General features: G+C 40.3%; 1 protein-coding gene across 2 annotated transcripts; it reads right to left on the minus strand.

Moving 5' to 3' along the window:
• Positions 1–1920: 1920 nt before the first annotated feature.
• On the minus strand, positions 1921–22752 carry LOC117543420 (neurotrypsin-like). Of its 2 annotated transcripts, none has more exons than XM_034211714.1 (13): positions 22215–22752; positions 20376–20514; positions 19178–19350; positions 18810–18960; positions 17580–17758; positions 17261–17402; positions 16938–17158; positions 14812–14953; positions 11007–11212; positions 10319–10397; positions 9497–9619; positions 5901–6196; positions 1921–3121 (listed from the first exon to the last, which is right to left on the minus strand). In XM_034211714.1, exons 1-13 carry the CDS (start codon positions 22546–22548, stop codon positions 2790–2792), a joined length of 2517 nt encoding a protein of 838 aa, XP_034067605.1. In that variant the 5' UTR covers positions 22549–22752; the 3' UTR covers positions 1921–2789. The 2 variants fall into 2 exon arrangements, with proteins under 2 accessions (XP_034067605.1, XP_034067606.1); XM_034211715.1 differs by having other exon boundaries at positions 18810–18957; positions 22215–22750.
• Positions 22753–23081: the final 329 nt, after the last annotated feature.

A 23081-nucleotide genomic window follows, 5' to 3' on the forward strand; every position in this document is an offset into this window, starting at 1 on the left:
ATAATAACCACTATGAAATTCAATAGAATCTTCAATTCAACTACCATAAAATGTATTTAGTTAAAGTGTATATTATGTTAATTGTTTATCAATGGTTTTTTAAATTATTTATTTTACGCTATATGACATTCACACTTTTTTTGGTGGACGGGGGAATAACAAAACGTTTTGATGTTAGATGTTCCATAATATTAACCTTAGAAAATTAGTTCCAATATGTTGTAATGTGTGATAGTGACCACAGGAGGGTGCTCTTACAAATTAAGGACTACTGTGCTTTGGCTGAGAGAAGTTCTGTCAGTTTAGGCAAAACATTTAGCAGATGTGAAACAAGATCAGAAAAATTTATATTTATCCCCTCCTTGTGCCTTCTGAGCTTATTCGTTAATTAAGTAGCTTCCTCCTTCCTAATATGTTGTTACCGTGGAATAGTTTAGCAGTGTGAAACCATCACACCTGGTTGACTCATTATTTTGATAACGCGTTTCGTAACTTCACTATGCTTCATCCCAAATATATAAGGAGGAAAAAGGGAATGGTACACTGATATAAAGTCCTTAATGCATTTTGAGCAACTTGATAAGCGAAAGTTACATTGAACGTGATATTCAAAATCTAAAGCTTGTCTAAAGTAGAGCCAAAACATCGGATCAACCCCAAATATGAGCGTAATGACAACAACATTATTTGTATGATGCCTTTCAAAGTCGTTTGAATCATTGTGGGCTCAAGTTATGTATTTTGGTTTCGAAAATGCTATAGATGATACAGTGTTAATGTCCAGGGGACAATGTTCTATGTGGGGATATAATCATTGTATCTTGCTGTAAAAGTAAATTCAATTGCAATTGCAAGGGCCATCCATACAGATTTATGGACCAGTTTCATGTAATGGGTCAACCACACGGCGGTGCTGTTCTGTAACATACTGTACTGATATAGATGTTGTGGCAAGAGGAAGTATTTCGCTTTTTAAAGACAATACGCTTTCACTAAATGCATGGGAAATGTACTGTAGTGTTTTGTCAGAAGAAACAATGCCATTACATAACTGGTAAAAAGTTACATTAATGATGCAAAACATATTGTTTAAGCACATGAGGAACAATAACAAATTCTGGGAAGATGATAAATGTGATTTTTTTCATGCCAACATCTCATGCAGCCTCCCACTGTAGCAGTTGGTCCCAGTTCTTAAGTTGTGTTGAGTCAACATTACATGTTTGCCTTGTAAATAAGGACAACTGGCTGCCATTTCTGTAGCGTATACAGTGTGACAAACCAGCCACACTGTGTCTGGGTGTGTGTGCATACACATTGTCTGACACAGTGGTGCTCACTTTGACAGTTTGCAGTCAGAAACAAACCTAAAAGGGTTCTTTCAGATGTGGGAGGATCACAGAATGTGTGATATCAAGTGCGAAAAAAGTTTTTTTACCCAAGTGTATCATTGTGAAAGTTTGTGTATATAGCTGTTTTTGTAAATAAAAAATAGATAAGACTTAAGAACTTGAACATTAAACCTTTGATAAAAGGTGTTATTCTTGATGTTCTTGATCAATTTTAGTAAGATAGTGTTACTGAAAGGTTTGACTTGAGAAAGATAATACATTCTTGCATTCACATCTGATCATAATTTAAATTGCAAGTTCATGTATTTAATTTTAAATCTATAACTTTATTTAAAGTTAATCTTAATATCAATCAACCCTTTATTAATAATGGTTACTATAAAGTGTTACCTGCTAATTATACATTACAGTTCCATCAGCAATGTGCCTTAATATTTCATCGGTGTGTCAACATCAATTTTTTTTACAAAATCGTATTTATAAAGAAATGTTACAGTACAAATAGTCAGTTTACACCTAAAAAGATGGCAGTGTAGTTTTTCAAGTGTACCAGATTGTCTCTTTTAACAACAACAACAACAACCCTATCCCGCCAAAACAAAAGCTCATGAATTAGAAGAGGATATGACAAATCAACACTTGCTATAATGTGCTTGGACGCAGAAACACTTTAGTCCCTTTCTTCCTCTGCAAATGTTAAGCAGCACTGAGACACGGAGAAATACTGACTGCATGCAAATGATAAATGCCTGAGAAATAACTAAGACCTGAAATATGCTTTTTACACAGCAAAACAATGAGCACAGAGAAAAAAAAAAACAATAATAAAATGAGGTCGAATTACATATTTCAGTTTGGCAAATGTCAATATGACTAGAATGCTAAACACAAAAGCACAAGATAATATGCAATAAGTACCTAAGGGGGTTCTTTGTGAAAGTGTTCAAGTCCATACAATGCGTGGCTAATTCTGTACATGTTAACAGTATGTTGTTGTATTTTTAACTGTGGTCCCTTTTCAACATTTTTAATCACATATCATAAGTTACACAATCATTTCATTGTAAAAGCAAGCACAGAAGTTTAGCATGCAATGTCACATGAAACAAGATATTTAAGTTACATAGATTCTCTTGGGTTGAGATTTGAATACAATACAAAATCTTGCATCTCAAGATGATATTAAATCAGTTACATAAGTGCTTATAACCCTCCTCTCTCCCAAAAATATTTAAAAGTTTCTAAGTGGATGGTTTATCCAATTTATAGCAAGTCCAGCATTGCCTTGTGCTTTTAATTTGAAAGTCAGGTTGTAACTAACATCCCCGGATTATCAGGTGATAACATCATGACATCAGTTATTCATGACTGAACTATATTGTTGTATCAGTTCAAGAAAGTCTTAAGTGTGATTCTTCTCAATATATAATTGTCCTTCTATCGTCCTCTCTCTTTTTGGTCATCACGTGTAATCACCTTGCGTATCCAGGGGCTGAAGGCAGACACTTTGGTGTAGACGCCAGGGGACTGTTGTGTCCGGCAAGCATGACCCCAGGATGTGACCCCGTAAACCACCCAACCCCCTCCTGGACGCTCACACACCAACGGACCTCCACTGTCACCACGGCAACTGTCCACACGCCTCTCCGACTGGATGCTGCCGGCGCAGAGCATGCGGCTTGTGAAGGCGCTGTGGAAATGATGCTGGCAGTGACGACGGGGCAGTAAGGATATGGGGGCCTGCTGAAGGGTCTTGGAGTATGAGCGACCTGAGAAAAAAGGCAAAGCATTACAGTTTAGAATTAAAGTGTTTGTGAGCATAATGTTAGTGTTTAAACCATGATAGTGGCATGGGATGGTTATGTTGGTCAGTCTGCTCATCTATTTGGTCTTGTAGCATGACCAGTAGGTTGGCAGTTTGGGTTTTGAGAGAAAGTCTGGAAACTATTACAGGGTTTACCATCCAATTGTGGGACCCACAATCATGTTCATTTGTGAATGTTTACCCAGTGACCTTCATCCCATCATAATGTATATTAACACTTTGGTTATGAATAAATCACTGCAATTAAATTCAAATCAACCTCAGATGTACTTTGTGTGTAGCACTAATTACACCAAACTAACATGGTAACCACCATACCTGCTGAAAATTAACACGCTAGAATAACAACATCAGTGTGAGACTCTACTACTAGACTACTATAAGACTCCTATTTTCTGATTTATTTGACACATGAAGTCCATGAGCATAGCTTTTTTTTGTTGCTTTGCCCTACAATTGGGCAGCAGACTCCGGTTGACTTGACCTTCTTATCAAAGGCACCCTCATTTTTTCAGGCATTAGCGAGCTCTAATTTAGAGATTAATCAATTTCAAGGTTTCTGGCAGAGTATTAGGAGAGGCTGTTTTCTTTCATCTTATGAAGGATCCCAATTAAAATGAATAAGAAATGTAATTCCCCTGGCATGCTGACTGTGTCCCGTTTTATGTTGGCCTGTTTGCAGGTTTAACCCACAATATGCTACCTTTGATTAATATGCAAGTCTCCGGATCATATTGTTGAACTTCCAGCATGGAACTTACCCCTTTGGCCAAATGTGTTTGTTGAGAGGTTGAACCTATCCAACAATATTTTCTTCTACTAATATTCTGCCCTCTTTCTCCTGTACCTCTTTTTAATCCTTCCAGATATTTCCAGTACCCTCAAACAACCAGTAACGACAAGGACCGGACCCTGCCATGGCTTTCTACACGTGAACGTCGGAATGCACAAACAAACTGAAAGGGGACTACTGATGCAAAGGTAACGAAGTGCAGTGTTGGGTTTTTCTGCTGCTTCTCTCTGTGACCACACAGTGTTAATAACTATCCATGGTGGCTTAGGATGCTAGGTATGTATGTGTGTGTGTGTGTGTGGTGTGTGTGTGTGTTGTGTGTGTGGGTGTGTGGGTGTGTGTGGTTGTGTGTGTGTGTGTGTGTGGTTGTGGTGTGTGTGTGTGTGTGTGTGTGTGTGTGTGTGTGTGTGTGTGTGTGTGTGTGTGTGTGTGTGTGTGTGTGTGTGGTGGTGTGTGTGTGTGATACTGTATATGAGTGGCTTATAGCCAAATGCAACAGCTGAACAAAGAAGACATTGTGCTTTAAGTTAAACAAGCATTGCCAGCATCACACTATAAATAACTGTGATGTTGTCATCACACTTCAGTAATAAAAACACTCTTTCCCACAAAGACAAACACACACAATCTCCCTTGTGAATTCAATCGTCAAAGAAGACACACCATCTCAAAAGGGAGTACATGTTTATGCATAAGTATTTAGGAGACCTTCTGTTGCCCTTTGTGACTAAGTTGCAATGATTAATGACATTGGCATGTCATTTAAAGATCACTAACAGATGTGTGGCGGTGCATACAGTCAAGTGTTTTGAAAGATACAGAGCGTGAATTCAAACAAGTGCAATTACTAGTGAAGGATTCTCTTCTCCTTTAAATGCATTTGCAGCTGACTTTCAAAATGACTTACATATGGTAGAAATACCGTGGTTACAGCACTGGATGTTTTACCTGTCTGTTCAAGTCGAACTCTACCACATATAGTTGTGGTGTGATATGATGTTCTATGATCCCAGATCTCCTTTACAAATATTTTCTAGATTCCAATTTACCTGATCAATATTTTTTAAATAAACGGAATTCTAGTGAGGCATATACCAGATTGTTTGCGATGATGATTGTAAAAAAACTGCAGCTCTGTTTGCATTCATTTCAAGAGCTTGGCTCAAGGAAGAAGAATAAACAAACATAAAAATATAGTCCTGAAATTAACATTTTAGAGATAAAAAAAAAAAGGGAAATGGGTTAGATCTGGTTGGATCTATCTTTTAAAGTCCCATCTTTTCTCACTTCCCGTATCTTTACATATTTAAAAGCTTAAAGCTCCTACACCTTCCCATTAACAGTTCCTCCAACATTTTAAATTCAAGAATAAAATAATGATTTGCACCTCAGGGCCATCACACCCACCTCCTCTCTACACTATACCACACACACACACACACACACACACACACACACACACACACACACACACACACACACACACACACACACACACACACACACACACACACACACACACACACACACACACACCACATACCATGTATACATCACTTCAGGGGACATTAAATTGACTCACATGCATTTTCTGGAGACTTATCCTAACCTTAACCATAACCAACACATGCCTAACCCTGACCCTAACCCTTACCCTTACCCTTACCCTTAACCTTAACCTTACCCTTACCCTAAACCTAACCAAGTCTTCACGCTAAAATTAATGATTCCCCTCATGGGGACCTCCATTTTGTCCCCATAAGGGAGGCGAGTCCCCACACGTGACTATGTAAACAGATTTAGGTCCCCACAAGTATAGTAATGCTAGGCCACACACACACACACACATACAACACACACACACACACACACACACACACACACACACATCACACACACACACACACACAACACACACACACACCCTCACCTGTATCCCCCCAGCCGGTAATGTGACAGTTGCTGGCTTGTTTGAGCACTCTCTCTTTCTTCATGGGCAGACAGGCGGGAAGAACATGACGGCTGAATGACACACACTCTCCCGGCATCTGGCCCACTGCCCCAGGTGACAGACGAACCAAGGCAAGGTCGTAATCGTTGCTTTGGGACCGGTAGCTTGGGTGGATGACGATTTGATCAACACCGTACTCTTCTTCGTATTCCTCAGGCACAAGTGAGTGGTAGTCGCCCACTCTAACTTTATACTGCTTGGTGCTGTTTCCATATCTGCAGAGAGAAATAGAGGGAAAGGATCGAGAAGGACCATTAAAGAAAGAGGATGTGTGTGCATGAGCAATCCCACTGCTGATACATAAATAACGAGCATTGGCTGGAGTTAAATCATCAATAGTTAAACTACATCTGGAAAAAGAACAATCCATTACACTGAGCTCACACAGTAATAAAGTCAGCAGCACTACTGTAGTTAATAGAATAATAGATTTTAACCCATATGTTTGAGGCATTATATTCTTCCTGCAACGTTTTCGATATGTTGATGGTCTGTCTTGGTCTCTGCCGTAACCATTACTAAGAAAGAGTTGAAAGCTGTTTGGACAACTTAAGAAATGAAAAAGGGAAGAATAATAACAACACATCAGTCATTGTGACTTTGTGTTTATGCGTTAAACTGACTCATAGGTTGACATAATGAATTATTTTCCATGCTTTCTGTTTGCTTGATTGAGCTGTTTGGCCTTTTTTAAATAAAGGTAAAGTAGGGGAAGTCAGGGGAAAAGGAGAGGCAGGGAGAGAAGAGAAGGAAGTGGAGAGGTGTAAAGGAAGATGCCTTTCGATCGAGCCAAGTCTCTGTGTCCAGTTACAACTGGTGGAGTGTTTCCGGAAAGATCTCCTGACCTGGGAAAGCCATGACGTTCCTGGAAAAGCGGATACACTGCTGACTACTCATCTACGTACAGTACATACCGAACATAAAGGCAACATCTCAGGATTAGAAAGGAGTTTGAATGTGACACCTCAGTTACTTTTCAAGTATTGTTGTTGTGGCTAAAAGCAGTTAAAAATCTGCTGGAGTTGTGTTACTTTTGGCAAGCCCCTAGCTGTACAGCTTCAAGATATAAATAGGTTTATCATGTTGACAGCATGTGACCACCGACCTGAGGTCACTCTTTTATGAAGCCACTAATCGGTAATAGTAGTGTGAGGGATAAGGAAACATGATCATGTTAGCTACACTTAGTAGTTGCACATTAACATGTAATTATAAAAGTATCGGTGCTTGTGTCAAAATTAGAACAAGCAGGAGTGTGTATGCCAACTTAATTATGTATTTTATGTTAATTGTGTGACTGCATAGGTGTATTTCTTTGTTGCCATGTGTGTTTGTTTATTTACCACCCTATGTTGGTTACTGTAAGAAAGGTGACACTGTTAAGTCGGAAGTTCCTATCTTGGTCTACGTGCTCTGGCTTGCTCGCAGCAAACAAAGCTGTCATTGCCCAAGCTTACAGCTTGAAGTACTAAAGACTGATATGTCATGTGATCAGGCAGCAGGGGTATTGTGTTGTATTTAACCTTGTTTGTTTCCTTACAGTGTCTATGATAACAAATCTTACATACAGCTCAAATATAAAATATAAATTCGGTGGTGTTTTAATACAGTATGCTCTATGTTGGTGTTCACTTAGAGTTTTCTTTGGGCCACAATAAGACTCTATAGTAAATCATTAACTGTTACACTAGGAAACTGTACATGTTGTTGTACTTATGTTGCGCCAATCTCCAGCAGTCAGCAAGGTGTTACTATTGTAGGAGTGTCATCCGTCTGAATCTGACAATTTCATTCCACAAGCTACAAAACATTATTATATTCCATTTAATATAATTAGGGCGGTGGTGGCAAAGTCCATAGGGATTTGGCTTGGCAACTGGAAGGTCACCAGTTCAAGTCCCGGAAAGATATATTATTCCCTCTTACACAAAGGAAACTATGGCACTCAACCACAATAACTGATATTAAATACTGATATTCTGTACAAACTGTGAAGTCCACTGAGACAAATGTAACATTTGTGATATTGGGCTATATAAATAAACATTGATTGATTGATTGATTGATTGATTGATTGATTGATTGATTGATTGATTGATTGATTGATTGATTGATTGATTGATTGAAGAACGATCTGAAGGTGTTATGTTTAAGGCTAACTATTATGGCTTCTGTAGTGCTTACACTGTAGTGCAATAAAATGACTTACCAAAGTTATAAAGGACTTAGAGTCAGTATTGCTTCTGCCATGGAGGTTATGTTTTCTGTTTGATCTGTGTGTGATTGTAAAAATGGATCACAAAAATGTCCGGCCTGATTTTCCAGAAAGTTTGTGAAGGGTGTAGCGTAGGCCAATGAATAGCCATTAAATGTTGTAACAGATTCAAAACACAGGGAGGATACGCACAATGTTTTACATTTGTTAAGATTAGGAGATATGGCATATAGCTTTGCCAGAGGTCTGCCCGCTAGTTTTAATCTGGTCAACACATTTGTTAGTATTAATCAGTCCGAGAAGTCATGATTGCTACATCCCAAGTGGTCTAAATTTGCAGCATAAAGCTCAGCTGTATGCTTCCTGTGTGTGTCATTTAAACAAAGCAGAGGTGCAAGTCAGATCACAGCGTAGACGTCCCTCCATTAAGCCCTGGGGATGCCTGGAGAAATGGCATTGGAAAGGATTTAGTGAATGACCACATGACTCTCTTTAATGTGGAACAATCTGGATTTATAGTGGTAGAGCTGCAGAGCCCTGTAAAGAGTTCTGGTTTCCTCAAACCCAATTATTGAGACTCATACTTCATAATGCAACCAAAATATATTACTCTTAAAAATGGAGTCTGACAGCCATACATGTGCTGCATAAATATAAAATGCAGACATTAGGGTTGGTGCTCTCACAACCCGCAACTTTATTGAACTTTATTTTATATTTATTTTTTTCTACTCATTTCCTTTTCCTATTTTTTTTATTTTCTTCCGCCTTCTCTGCTGTATTCATAAGGTGATTGATTTCAAGGTGGTGGTACCATGTGGAGGCCACTAGACCAGATGAAGTGAAAATGATGACTCCCGGCCGACTGCACCACAACCACAACTAAAGCACTGCTTATCAATGCTCACATTGTTGAGGTTCTCCTGCTTCTGCCAGACTTAAATATACAAGGGGAAGCAGACAATTAGTTTGTGTAGTTCTGCTGGAGCTCAAGGCAGAGTTAAATGTATGCATAAGCACAGCCACATTACCATGAATAAAGACTCTCAACCAATCACTGACACTGACGGGTGGAAACGCTGTGTTGTGAGTGCATGGAAAAGGGGGAGGGGGGAGATGCTTGGCCTGTGTTTTGAGAGGCACGTAAACAGATATATTAAGGTAAGTCATTATTTCCTTGCCTTCATACTGAACCTTCTGCATTGCAATATATATATATTTTTTTAAATGTAACATAGCGTGTCCATTTCAAATTGTGACACATACAAACATGAGTGAATAGGCAGTGTGTGTTTTTGACCTCTTGAAGCAGTGTGCTGATGTGAGGACCCAGCAGCTGTCAATCAGAGTCGCTCCACACACCAACCTCCCGTCTCCACGAGATCCTCGCAACCGAACCGCGGCCTGCCATGGCCAGCCCCCTCTAAAGACACACAGCGCACACACACACAAAAACACATTAAGACACTTTTTTAAGAAGTGAAAAAACCCTTAAGAAGAGCCAACATTGCAACAATTAAAACACTTTCATATTGGGTATGCCATCCACGTGCAACCTTAGAAAGTGATACAGAACATTACAAGCACCATTTACAAATAGGATTTATTTTTCAACATAAGCATAAATGCCAGAATACATTTAGTGTGAACTTCTAGTGTAAACACGCCTGATGTATTCTAAACATGCGTACCCACTAAAACACAAATAAATACTCAGTGTGTAAATACTCAGTACCAAAGTTATTTGGTTTTACATCCATACATGTGACCACACAGACACTCACACACAAAGATGCATACATGTTGCTTTTCTCTATGTTTATCCCAGCATGTTTATCTCTTCTTCATACACAATACACACACAACACACACACGCCCACACATCATTCACACATGCTTTGCTTTAGAGTAAATTGTTGCAGATGACAAACATTAAATACATTTAATACTGACATTTTGCTTTGCCCACATATAGTTTGTGTTTGTAAGTACACACAATTATATATTATATGCATGTAGCTATAGATCAGCTGTTTTCCATGTGTCCAATATTCTTATTCTATATGTCTTTGGCAGGCGTTCTATGCACTCTCATTAATCCCTCCTGTCCTTTCCAGCTTACCTCAGAGAGTTTTCTCCTCCTATAATTCGTTTCTGGCGAGTGTGTATAAGCCGCAAACCACAGATTGAGTTGACAGGATCTGACAGAGACAAAAGAGGAACCATTGAGTGTGTATATGTGAGAGAGTGTAGGAGGGTGATGATTGTTAAACCATACATTTTAGCTCAGATGTTGACTTTTTTAAATATTTAGACTTATCCAAAAAAGAATACTGCTTCAAATTAATATTTTACTTCTACATATGAACCTGAAAAATAAAGTAAATAAAATAAATGAGAGATCGTTTTCATAGTCTGTGTGTATCTTGTGTTAAAACATACAAACATAGACTGAGCTATTTTTAACAAGAGGTAATCTATCATACTGAAGAGACAAAACATTCTCCTGCCTTGGTTTGACTTTCCCCAGTATGTGCATGTGAAAAATTGAAGTAATAGCATATGTGTCGGTAACGGATAGCATTGTGTGAGTCGCCCTGATGGGTGACAGACAGGGTGAAGAAATAACATTGCTCTCTCCATTTTACCATCTGGAAACAAACACACACCCACAGAAGTTCTCTCAGAATCTTCCCTCCTAACTTCTCTTTAGCCATTTGTTTCTCATTAGTTTTTCAGTGTATTTGACATGATGGAAATGTTTGTTAAACACATTCATTTATTGTAAGGAAAAAACAAACTGTACTGACCTTTCACCTCTTGGTAGCTGTGCTGAGATTCACCATAGTCACAGATGACCCCAGCATCCTCACTATGGCGACAGTTGTGTGTGCCGGGTGGCTGTTTGATGCAGTCTGCCAACGAACGCTCCTCGCCGCTGCACTTCACATTGTCCACGTGGATCGGTCCTGTGCCTTCCCCGAAGTACGCCATCACACGGGCCTTTGCCACCCCACTGTGGTAAATAGCAGGGAAACAAAACACACACAGATTTAGTTGCCATTGCTTAATAAATGATACTAGTTGGAAAACTGAAACTCCGTATTTACTGTAGGCTTGAGGTAAGAAACTAAGTTTCATAATAGGAGCATTAAATACAAAAAAGACAGGAAGCAAGTAAATAAACGTCATGAGAAGCTTTTCAAAAAAGAGAAAGAGGTAAACTATTCCAAACTCCAAAATGTAGGGCTTTGACTTCAAATGCTTGCCCTCCCATCATTTTAAACTTAGCTCTGAACATCTAGACCCTGGTTTGCCAACCTGAGAGACCTATAAGGATTCAACAATTCAAACAATGTAATCAGGTTTCACCTAGAAAAGTAATAAATAAAATATAATACATTGTAGGCTTCACCAGTGGGCAAAGGAAAGAGATGAAACTGGAGTAATGCTCTCCCTGCACTTTGTCAGAATTGTAAATGTAGCAATGTGTGTTGGTCTGTTCCACTAACATTGAAATGTTAAATGCTTGGCTGCCAGATATTGCTGTCTGTGTGTGTGTGTGTGTGTGTGTGTGTGTGTGCGTGTGTGTGTGTGTGTGTGTGTGTGTGCGTGCGTGCGTGCGTGCGTGCGTGCGTGCGTGCGTGCGTGCGTGCGTGCGTGCGTGCGTGCGTGCGTGCGTGCGTGCGTACGTGCGTGCGTGCGTGCGTGCGTGTGTATTATCAGATAGGCGGTGATGACATGTTAGTATAGATGTTATGGTCTGACATTCTCTGGCAGTGACGCACACCGGGTCAAACCACTTTTACAATCTGATAACAGTATTTGTATCAATTTCTCACCTCTGACTTTAATTGTCAAACAGCTAGCACAAAGAGGCCTATAGGTTGTGGGTGTGTATGTAGGCCTGTATAGGCTGTAACTGGGATTTTAATTAAGACTGATAGATTACCGACAGGGAGGATCTTGTGTTGCGTCCCGGGGGTATGATAGGTGGCAGGTCTTGTATCCCAAATTGTCCAAAGGGAATCTCATGTCTCTTATTGAGACATCTAGAATTGTGTCTGTGACTCCAATAGCTCCCTGAGCGGTATTTAGCAAGCAAAGGGCGAACCTCCAACTCACTTGGAACCGAGCCTAGATCCTGACATTGAACCTGCTTGGTGTGTTTCTTTGGAAACACAGCATCAGTCAAAAAATGCCACACAATCTGCTTCGGATATTAAAAGATCAAGTTAAAAAGAGAAGTCAAAAGTTTTCTCAGATATTATATTTCGTGTTTGCATCTTTAAAATGTTGAATGGATAGTATTTATTTACTTGGCTGCATTTTGTTGGATCTGTTGTAAATATCGCAAGGGAGGATGAAAGAAAAGATTAGCCTCTGTAACCTTTTTTGTCGCATGGCAACATCTTCACAATGTGATTTTAAAGGCTTACAATAAAACCCAATTCTGTTGCCCTCTAGTTATGTATATATTATTGTTGTTTTTTTAACTTTATTTTCTCATTATGATTAGATTTGATTTTGTTTTAAATCCATTTTTGAGTGTAAGTGTATAAGCACTTTGAAATTACCTTAGTATAAATTACATACTTTTGCTTCATAAATACATTTTCAGCTTTGCCTTTTTTTACATTTGCAGATATACAAAATAATTGGTTACAAACAAGCAAACCTTTTGCCTTTAAATCAGTTTCCAAGTTAATGGTATGTTTTAGTACGCTCTATTTTGGCCCTGAATTTTTTCCCCCAAATATATTTGTATGTATTATGCTGGAAACTTTTTCCTTTGTGTTTTCCAGTTAAATGTTGGTCCTTCTTTAATGTGACAGTTGAACTTGAAAATAATTTGTGTGAAAGTCTCTGTGTATTAATGCATACTTTCTTTTATCACTCCCAGAGCAACCTCTCACCCTTGGGGACCTGCTGTGTGTGTAATGACCTTTCACCACACCCTGTGTGAGACAGAATGATGATCCTAACATGACTTTTACATGCCTCTAACACGCTTCATTTCTCTCTCATGCTTATGCACTCCAGATGTGGCTTTCATCTACATGCAATGTGTCACAGAAAAGTGGGTGACTAAGGGATGAGCGTCATGCTGAGCAGTGATGAGAGATAAATTGAAGACAGTTTGTTATGGTACAGTTTTCCCTTGCCACCTCATTGCCATTGTTTTTGGAAAATGCGACAGTGTCTCAGAGGGAAGGCATAATGGGACACAGAGAGGATGAGATGACGTAGCTTAGCCTCAACATATCTGTCACCGTGAATGTGTCATGCACAATTGGCCTGCCCTTTAATTGGATGTGTATCTTGGCTCTGCAAAAGAGCACAGCTTAAACCCCTAATAAAAGTAGCTGGCAGCACACCAGAGGCGGCTCCGCACAAGTGCTCTGAAACTTGAGCGTAACATTTGTTAAGATGGATTAATGAAATATAGTGATAGATATAGTAATATAAGAATAAGATAAGTAATGTAATGATTTAAAGCATATAGTTTAACTTTTTCCATTGCAGAGATGGTTGGAAACTCCAGACATGCTTGATGAGGTGCTAACTCAAAACAGTCAAGGGTTGAAAGAGTTGGAAGGATGAACGGCAGACAGAGTAAGGGGGGGCAGGTGTAAGACAGATGCCAATTCTGAGAAGTGGAGATTGATTTTGCAAACAGAGTAGGCCGTCTGGCTTCACTTAAGTGAGTGTAATGTATAGAGTGATCACATTGCAATGCCACAGCTCTCAACTGAGCCTCTCAAAATGTTAACTGTATTCCAACATTCTGACCATGACTAAAAATGAACTGTCAACTAACTTTTATCATTTTAGTTTTCCAGCAAAATTCTGAAAATGTATTTGCAAAATTCCTAATTGACAGATTATCGATAGTTAATCCATAATGGACATAATAGTTGGATGCTGCTGTGAAATGCTTTCCTCTCTTAAACCTCAATGGTCATTTCTACACTTCCCAAATGAACCTACATAATTGAGTGCATAAAAAAAACGTTTTGTTTGAGTATGGCATTCTATTAGCTCATGGATAATGATTAATGATCATTAATGTACAGCTCCGGCGATCCACTAGCACCCGGAGTCTCCACCTGCAGACGCAGCCATCCTCATCAACTACTGTAGCGTCACCTTGGCTACGAGTCAAAACAACTCACAGACTGCATCGGGCGCTGAAATTGGCGCCCTGTAACCATCAGATCTGATGACGCTGATTGACTGAAATTATGTTTCGGCGGCATAGTTTACAGATAGCAACAGTCAGCAATGTGTTGGCTGCTGCTGCTCTGGCTGAGGGCTCCTTTCTTACCGCCCAGACGAGAGAGGGTAATGATACATGCTGCGGCCAGGCAGGAAACATGTGACTTATCAGTAACTTTAGACATCGTAACACCATTTTAATCGAGATTTTATTGTATATTATACATTTTACCGATACCAACTATATAATATTTACCTTGTTCATTACAAATAAAAATATAAAATATATATATTTTTTAAATATATTTTCTTATTTATTTTTAATGACAATCAAACATGTGGGAAGAGGGGGGGCAGCGCCCCAAGCGCCCCTATGTGCCGGCCGCCACTGCATACCTGTATCCCATCTGCCGGCATACCACCTCAGCGTCATGGTCAGTCCATCCGTCATCACAAACGGTCCCCCATTGCCCGGACAGATAGAGCTCCACCCGACCTTCCCTAGGACTCTCTCCTCCCACTAGTCTTACCGGCATACCTGAAGAACACACAAGCACAATTCAGAATCACTACACAGACTTGCCCTGCTAAACAATATTTCTAAAGTTCCCCAAAACCCCTGACTCTATAAATAACACTGACACTACACACATTTCTCATCAAAACTGAGTGGGGCATGTGCTCATGTCCCCTACAAAGGAAGTAACTTGAACATCTGTCTGCATGCGTAACAACTTGTGTGTCCAGAAGGGGACATTTTTAAACATCTGACTCTATAAACAGATCCTTTATTTTCATTGCCTTTCTGTTTTTTCACAGTCTCCCCCTCTTGTATTTGTCTCTCAAATGCTATTCGCTTGTGTTAATCAAATCAGTCTGGTATTTAAGTTTCAATCATATCATCATGGTCTGCCCACAGATGCCTAGACATTTACACACAAACACACACTAATGTCATTTATGGGATGCTAATGTATTTTCCATGTGTGGACCTTTTCAGGATCAGTTTACACCCTGACCAAGTCATTTTATGCTATGGAAAATAAAGATGTTTTTGTTTTGTAGCTCAAAACTTCATTTTCATTACACAACTTCAGCAGTCTTCAATTTAGCCTTAAAATGTTCTCTGTGGCTGTATGAGTTGAATACTATGCCGCCTTTGAACACTGTGCGTGTAGGAGTTATAGGAGTGGGTCATTAAGGTAATGAGAGTTAAATGTGGGAATGTTTACTTGTTTGTTGGGGTTGGCAGTTGAGGAAATGGTCATTTTTGTCATCTATCTTAGAACTACAAACACTGTTTTTATCTCTGAACTCTCTCAGCATTGCTGCTCTGTTACAATACATACAAGATGGTCTCTTAGAAAATAGTGAAAGAGAGAGAGAAGGAGAGAGAGGAGTAGTGGGGGGGGTGTTCAAAGCACAGACGGGCTTATCTGCTTTTTCTCCTTTTCCCAAAACAACATAAACCAATCTGCCTGTTTTAGTTGAGCGGGAAGGAAGGATTTGGTACACACATAAACACTCAAACAAATACACACAAATTATTTGTAGTAATAACACAATTATTCAGTGGTAATTGTCAGGTGACAGTGTCTCTTAGGCTCTGGCCAAAAAACATAAGCTACCTAACTGCAACTTTTCATCACTTGAAAAAAACATGATGTATCCTCTCTGTGACATTCACCAGACTCATATCTATTACATTCAACATTAAGACAGATGACAGAGAATGAAACAGTTATATATAGTATGAGGTGAAATCTGAGCCACTAGTAGTTCTATCCAGCGCTATGCGTTTACATCTTTATTGCTGTCTGGAGGCTATAGACACAGCTTGATTAATGGTCCTACCATTCAACCCTTTCTTCCCCTTTCAGCAAAAACCACTGAACCCTTCTGTCTCCTCTAATAAAGAGGAAGTAGTTCAGTGTTATGTGTCTGGCAATACATCAACCCACTGGTGCCCAATATGATTTTGCAGTTAAAAATAGTGAATAATTTTACATCAGGGTGATTTACTTTAGGTAAAGGTTTGCAGTAGATCCATTAAGCATGACGACTTTACAAGCTGCCCAGTTAATAAGGCAGGACACACCAACTAACAGCTGTGCCTTTAAACGTAAGCATGACTTACATCCTCTATCCCTCTCTTGGAGCAGGTTGGCTTTCCTCTTCTAAGTAAGATGAGATCAAATTAACTGCAGGTTGAGTTTGGCAGAGATCTTAGAAACAGATTTCAGCTTGCACTTCCATTATCAGGTTTTATGAAGTGGCAGGAAATGACATAGAAGCTTTCATGATTCGCTTTCCTTTTCCACTGACAACAGAGTATGTGTGCTCTTTGTGCAAAGTGCCAAGCTCGTTGTCTTTCAAAGAATTGTGACAAACTAAATCTGCACATACATCATGTCCTTTGTATCAGTATCCAACAAAATAGTAAAAGTAACATTGAGCCTCTTTCACCCATTCAATGCCATCTTAGCCTTTAAGTCTTACAGTAAGATAAGATTCTGTCTTACTCATTGGAAGACTCTCTCCATTGCGACCAGGGCTGCAAGCGATGTTAACATCTTCATGATGTGTGCAGTCGTGCCGGAGCCACTCATTCCTGTTGCACACTAATATGCTCGGTTCTTTCCCTGTGCAGCTCACATCATCCAAGAGAATGGGACCTGACCCCACCCCGAAGCGCGGGACTGGAGTGATGTCTAATCCTTCGGAAAGGAGAGTCTCACCTAATCTGCCAGGTAGACATGTTCACACACAAACACGATGTTATTCAAACTTATTAATAGTACTGAGATTGATGCATGTGTACGACAACATGACCACTTCACATTACCTGTAACCAAGTTGTCGGCACACTACTTGTGTGTTAGAGTCTGTCCAGCCGTCATCACACACTGTCCCCCACCGACCACGGTAAAATACTTCTAAACGTCCCTCATAGCTGGTTGCGCCCCCAACCAACCTAAGAGAGCCATCTGAAGAGAAAGAGAAAAAGAGAGTTGGCCATTGCCCCATACATCCAAGCCCCAGAGAGTACATCCAAGCCCTTCTGCCCCAATAACATCAAATCTCCTGGTTTGGCTTTTATATCTCTATATGTGAACATATTTGAATAGCATTGACTGCTAATGCTGGGTCAGGTGGTGTTCTACCTGTGAGAGGGTTGCAGGACACTCCTGCATCCTCAGAGTGCTGACAGTTGTGTTCCCCCCAGGCACTTTTTGGACACTGCTCCAGAGTGAGCTCATTGCCTGTGCATCGTACCTCATCCAGCAGCACACGGCCTGAACCCTTGCCAAAATGTCCCTGGCCCCATGCCCTCGCTACACCGCTACATAAAAAAAGGACAGAATAATAGAAGGTTTGGTTTGCAGTTATTTTGACACATTTAAAAACAGATGCACTGATTCACCCTTACTGACTTTAAAGATCTCCTATCATGCGATTAAACGCCATATCATGTTCCAAACCAATTCAAGGATTATTTCTGAAAAAGTATGGAGCTCAAATGCTTCTTTTCTTGCGGGTTTACTACAATGTGAGTTCCCTTTTTAATTTCCTGCTTTTTTACACATACTCTCCAGTACTGCGTTAGCTCTGAGTGTTAGCGATGCTTGCTAATGTAATTAAAGACCATATTACTTCCAAAACACGTCAGGCATTGCATTTATTCTTATAGCAACGTTTCTGATAGGGCCCTGGGTGTAAAGCCAGCCCACATTTCCGATATTACGGCATATCGGCAGCAAATCTGGATCAGCTCCATTGTACCCCCGTTTGGGTACGGAGGAAAAGAGAGAGGGTTTTATTTTCTGACACTTTGTGAGTTTCCTGATACACCGGGGACACATATGTATGTATAAAATACATCAAAAAGTGCATTTTGCATAGGATGCCTTTAAGGATGCTGTTCAGTTTAATGTGGAAATTGGATGAAATAAACCTATTGTACATGTTTTAGATGCTTGCCATGCATATCCAGAGACATTGCAACACCAACACCACATTGGCATAGACAAAAAGTGCACACATCAAGATTTGAAGAGTGTGTAGCGTTGCTAAATATGCATATCTCAGTGGTACTAGAATTCATGCAGGAACAATGAGCCTGATTCATTATCTGACCCCAGATGTGCTTTACTGCTCGCTCCTCTCTGTGTGTGTCCAAATGGAAAGAATACTTTTCATACTTTTGGAGACAGAGAGAAAGACTGACGGCTGGACACCCACATTCATTTATCTCAGCCTCCAAGTCGATTTTTCTCTCACACATTTGATTCTTTTCCCCATACATAATGTATTTCCTTTTATGCTAATTACTGGTTGGAATTCATGTGAGGATGGGCACTAATTTGTGTGTGTGTGTGTGTTTGCCCCTTCACCTCAGCCCCAGTTGTCGACACACCACCTCTGCATCACTGTCATCCCATTGGTCGTCACATATGGACCCCCACTGCCCCGCATGGAAGACCTCCACTGTGCCCTCTGACCCCGATGCACCTCCCACCAGCCTTATAGGGAGCGCCACTTCTGCTGGAGCCCACACAAGCATTTAAAACACACATTTTCACTACTAGGCAAGGTAACAAAAATGTCAGGACTTTTGTCATTTTAAAGTACAAACATGAGGAAAGTTAGAATTGAGTAGGAGTTGTAGAAATGTTGAAGGTTTGTTGATTTATCAGAGTTCTCATCACATCCAAACACTCCATCCATCATAGACCTACAATTCCGAATGAGGAGTGCCTACCTTGCTGCTGTGTGCAAGTGATGGCTGCAGCCAGATTACATTCCCCTCCATTCCACACAGTCTTAGGACACTGGAGCAGGTCTGACTCCTCTCCCTGGCAATGGACTGCCCTCCAATGGAGTTTGGCCATGCTTGGATGAAACAGGGGAACTGCACGTGCACGACCTGAGATCCTGGAAGGAGATGTAGAAAGTAAACGACAAAGTTTACCTTATCTGAAATAGGTTTTTTAACCGACAAGTGACGTTGAACCGTTTTATCGTATGAGAGTTTTTTCAAGAGAAATGTAACCTAATTAGGGGATTTTGGCCCTCATGTTTAAGTCACCTGAGGTAATTGCTGCAGCCAGGCTCAGGCAGCCCATCTTATAAGAAAAGGTACAACACACGTGTTTACATGGTAGCAGTAACCTTGAGCCATAAGTATGTTCATGATCTGCCATTGGAGGGCCAATGCGGTCAGCAGTTTTACTCAAAACAGCTTCAGTAACTGGCCACGTGAAAGTCATCACCAACGATTCCAGCTGACATATGGCTGACATTTGCCCCTTTCCCTTTCCGCTGTGTACTTTCATTGACTCCTGTGTGAATATGCACACACAGGCATGTGTTCATGTCAGCATGCGTGCCAGTGTTGGAGTTAGTGTCAACATGTGTAGTAAGTGCACAGAAGGTCTCTGTTCTCCAGGGAAATAAGACGCTTTCTGAATTGAGAAACTGACCCCAGCTTATTAACACTGTCAATATGTATGATCTGTCTACGTTCTCCCTGTGGACCCGACAAGTCAGTGGCTTTTCTAGCATGAAAGCACCTTTAAATTCAAGACCATAAGACACAGTCAAGAGAGTAACAAAGAGAGCTGGTAACAAGGTAAATAGCTGAGCACTGAAGGTATTTAAATACCGCTGGAGAATGGGGGGTTGGAATGCAAGGGTCACATAAGAAAGGTACAAGGACTGTGAAGAGAGTGCATGTGTATGTCTAGGTTGTGGGGAAATGTTCTAGCATTCCCACCAGATTTCTATCACACTCTTACCATATGTCAAATCTCTGTAGGCAGCTTCACATGTGAATTTATGTGGCAGATGGTGATTGTACTGGCACCTGTGTCTAAAAAAATATGTAAGCGGGGGAGGCAGACAGAGGCCAGCAAATAATCCATGTCTGAGTGCATGTGTGTGCATGGGTTCTCTCTCACCCCTTGCCCAGCTGTCTGCAAACCACTGCAGCGTCTTCGTCCCCCCAGTCATCGCTACAGACAGACCCCCACACTCCTCCAAGATACATTTCGACCCTGCCATCTAGCTTGGTGCGGCCTCCTTGCAAACGTACAGAGCCTGGGATGGAAAGAGAGTTGGAGAACAGACTATTAGTACAGCATATTCTGACAACACTGTAGGGTTGGCTATTGGTGCTTTCACACAAATATGTACACATTTATATTTCTTAGAATTAATTAGGATTGATGTGGATGCATTCACTTTGAAGGTAAACGCAAATAACAGAACGGCAATTCTGTCAAGTTCAGAAAATTACACAATTTAGGGGGAAAAAAAACATATGTTAAGTTACAATGATATCAAAATCTCAAACAATATCTATTCTCATAGCACTTTATCAATATTACGTTGATATATTGTCAAGCCCTAAATGAAAGTGTTAAAAAAAGAGGTAAAAGAAAGGCAGCCTTTGTTTGATTTGGTCATGATGACAGGGGATCACACAGGCGTATACAACTGTGTTATAAATGATCCAATCAATCTGTCTGTGTCAAAAGGGCTGCATTTAAAAAGTATCATTTTACATCAGTTCATGATATCCATTGACATAACATGTTGTGTGAGTCGACACATCACAACCAGTCTATATAAAGAAAACACTTATTTTTAACTGTTGTTAAAATACACTATAACACTGTTTGACTATGTCCTTCTGTCCGTCTTTTGTCCTCAAACACGCATGGTGCAAGAGGATTTGGGATTGAGTGTTTAACAGATGTTGCCTAAAGTGTACAGATTTTCCTCATAGACTTTTTCCTTCCGTGCAGGTTGTTTATTGATCGAGTAACTTGAATGCTTTGCGCATATCTATTTTTACATGCACATTATGTAGGTTATTAGGATAACCGGGAATGTAAGGGTGCATTTTCAAACACACATGCATAGGGGAGTCAGTCTTTTCCTTACATGAAGTTAAAACAAAAATAATCTGGACTCCAAATATAAGGTGTGCAATTGTTCAAACATCTTACATAACTGGATCAATACATCAATTCCATGTATCAATTACAGGAGGAGGATTTATTCATGATGTGCCAACACACTACAAGACTAAAAATACCACAGGCTGCTTCTCGTGTGCCAGATGGATATCACACTTTTCCTTTCACCACTATATGTCATACTTCTCTCCCTTTCATCAGTCCAAAGATGTAGAGTCCTCATTGCCCTCACTTTTCTTTTTAGCAACACTAATTGGCTCAAGCCTGTGTACTTCATAGGTTTGGATAATGTGGTGTTCCCCATGTCAAACTATTTTTAATATGGTAAGAGACAGTGTATTGAGATGACTCACTTGCTTTTTGTGATCCTTTGGAATGTGTTATTCCACCCCATATAAGCAAATACCTGTGCACTCATTACAACACAAATGTGCTTAGACTTGCTATCTGCATAGACTGCTCTCACACCTGGGACACTGAAGGTGTGTCCTCTAATTACTTCAGCATGGGCTTCCTGAGTTGAACACAATTGAGCTAGAACATTCTTGCACACAGAGGTAAAACAAAAACTGCTTTTCATCAGCCCAAATTCATATTAATAATGTCCTAGTAAAGTACATCTACATCTTATCTTAGCATGTTATAAGTTAAAGCGACTTTCTAGATATTGGGCCACCTGTATTATTTTTTAGATTATCATTCATTTCATTTTGGCAAATTTCAATATAAATTCATAATGTTGTTGACATATTCCTACAGATTATGAATCCCCCCAAAATAGGTAGGCTATTGCTGTGTATGGGTCTTCGTGTTTACCTTGTTTACAGTCGCAATAGCCCCAGTCAGCTCTGCCTTTGTGGTTCCTAAAAAAGCACCAGGGTCGGATCCTGCCGTCCGGGTTGCGGCAGTGGTTATGCTCTCCAACTCCTTTGCCAGGGTAGCGCTCCTTGAAGCCGGCCACTTCGGTCCAGTTCATACACCGGGTGCCGGACTCGGTGACGTCTATCGCTCCCCGGTAGAAACCGTCTTTCCCACGGCTCTGGACGCAGTCAGTAAACGGCAGGATGAATGACGGAACGCTGCTAGAATAACAGAAGCCGCTATTCGCAGCCAAAAGCGCGGCTGTTAGAGCAATAAATGCCAAATTCATGGTAGGTCTCTGACTGTAAGGAGGCGAAGACAGTGCCTTCTATCATCAATCGCTCCTATCATCAGCTGAGGAGGCGATTTCCAGTCAGGCTCATCGCTTTGCGGTGGGACGAGAGTGTGAACCGGGAAAGGAGAAACGACGCCGATCAATGAAACTCAGATTTGCGTGGGCTAATGGCCAGATTGCCCCCCAACGAACCAATAACGTATAATCGAAGTAATTTCCCCCATAATGCGATTTGAAACCATTTTATTATATTTGGCAATTGTAGGCCTATCTCTAATACAAAATCTGTAATCATGTTTATAGTAGGCCTATCACAACCAAATTCACAGGGAATAGAGAGGGACACTTATTGTAAATTGTAATAAGGCTATTGCACATATTAGCCGGGCCATGTAAACCGTGGCATGGTATCCATGCTCCCAAAACATTAAAAGCACACTTGCAATTGTTGAAACAAAGCGAAAATGAACTAAAAGATTGTGTTAACAGTTTATTCTGGCGTAGGCCTATGCATTACACTTCTGATT

This window comes from Gymnodraco acuticeps, unplaced genomic scaffold (assembly GCF_902827175.1).
Source record: "Gymnodraco acuticeps unplaced genomic scaffold, fGymAcu1.1, whole genome shotgun sequence".
In the NCBI taxonomy this organism is placed as follows: Eukaryota; Metazoa; Chordata; class Actinopteri; order Perciformes; family Bathydraconidae; genus Gymnodraco; species Gymnodraco acuticeps.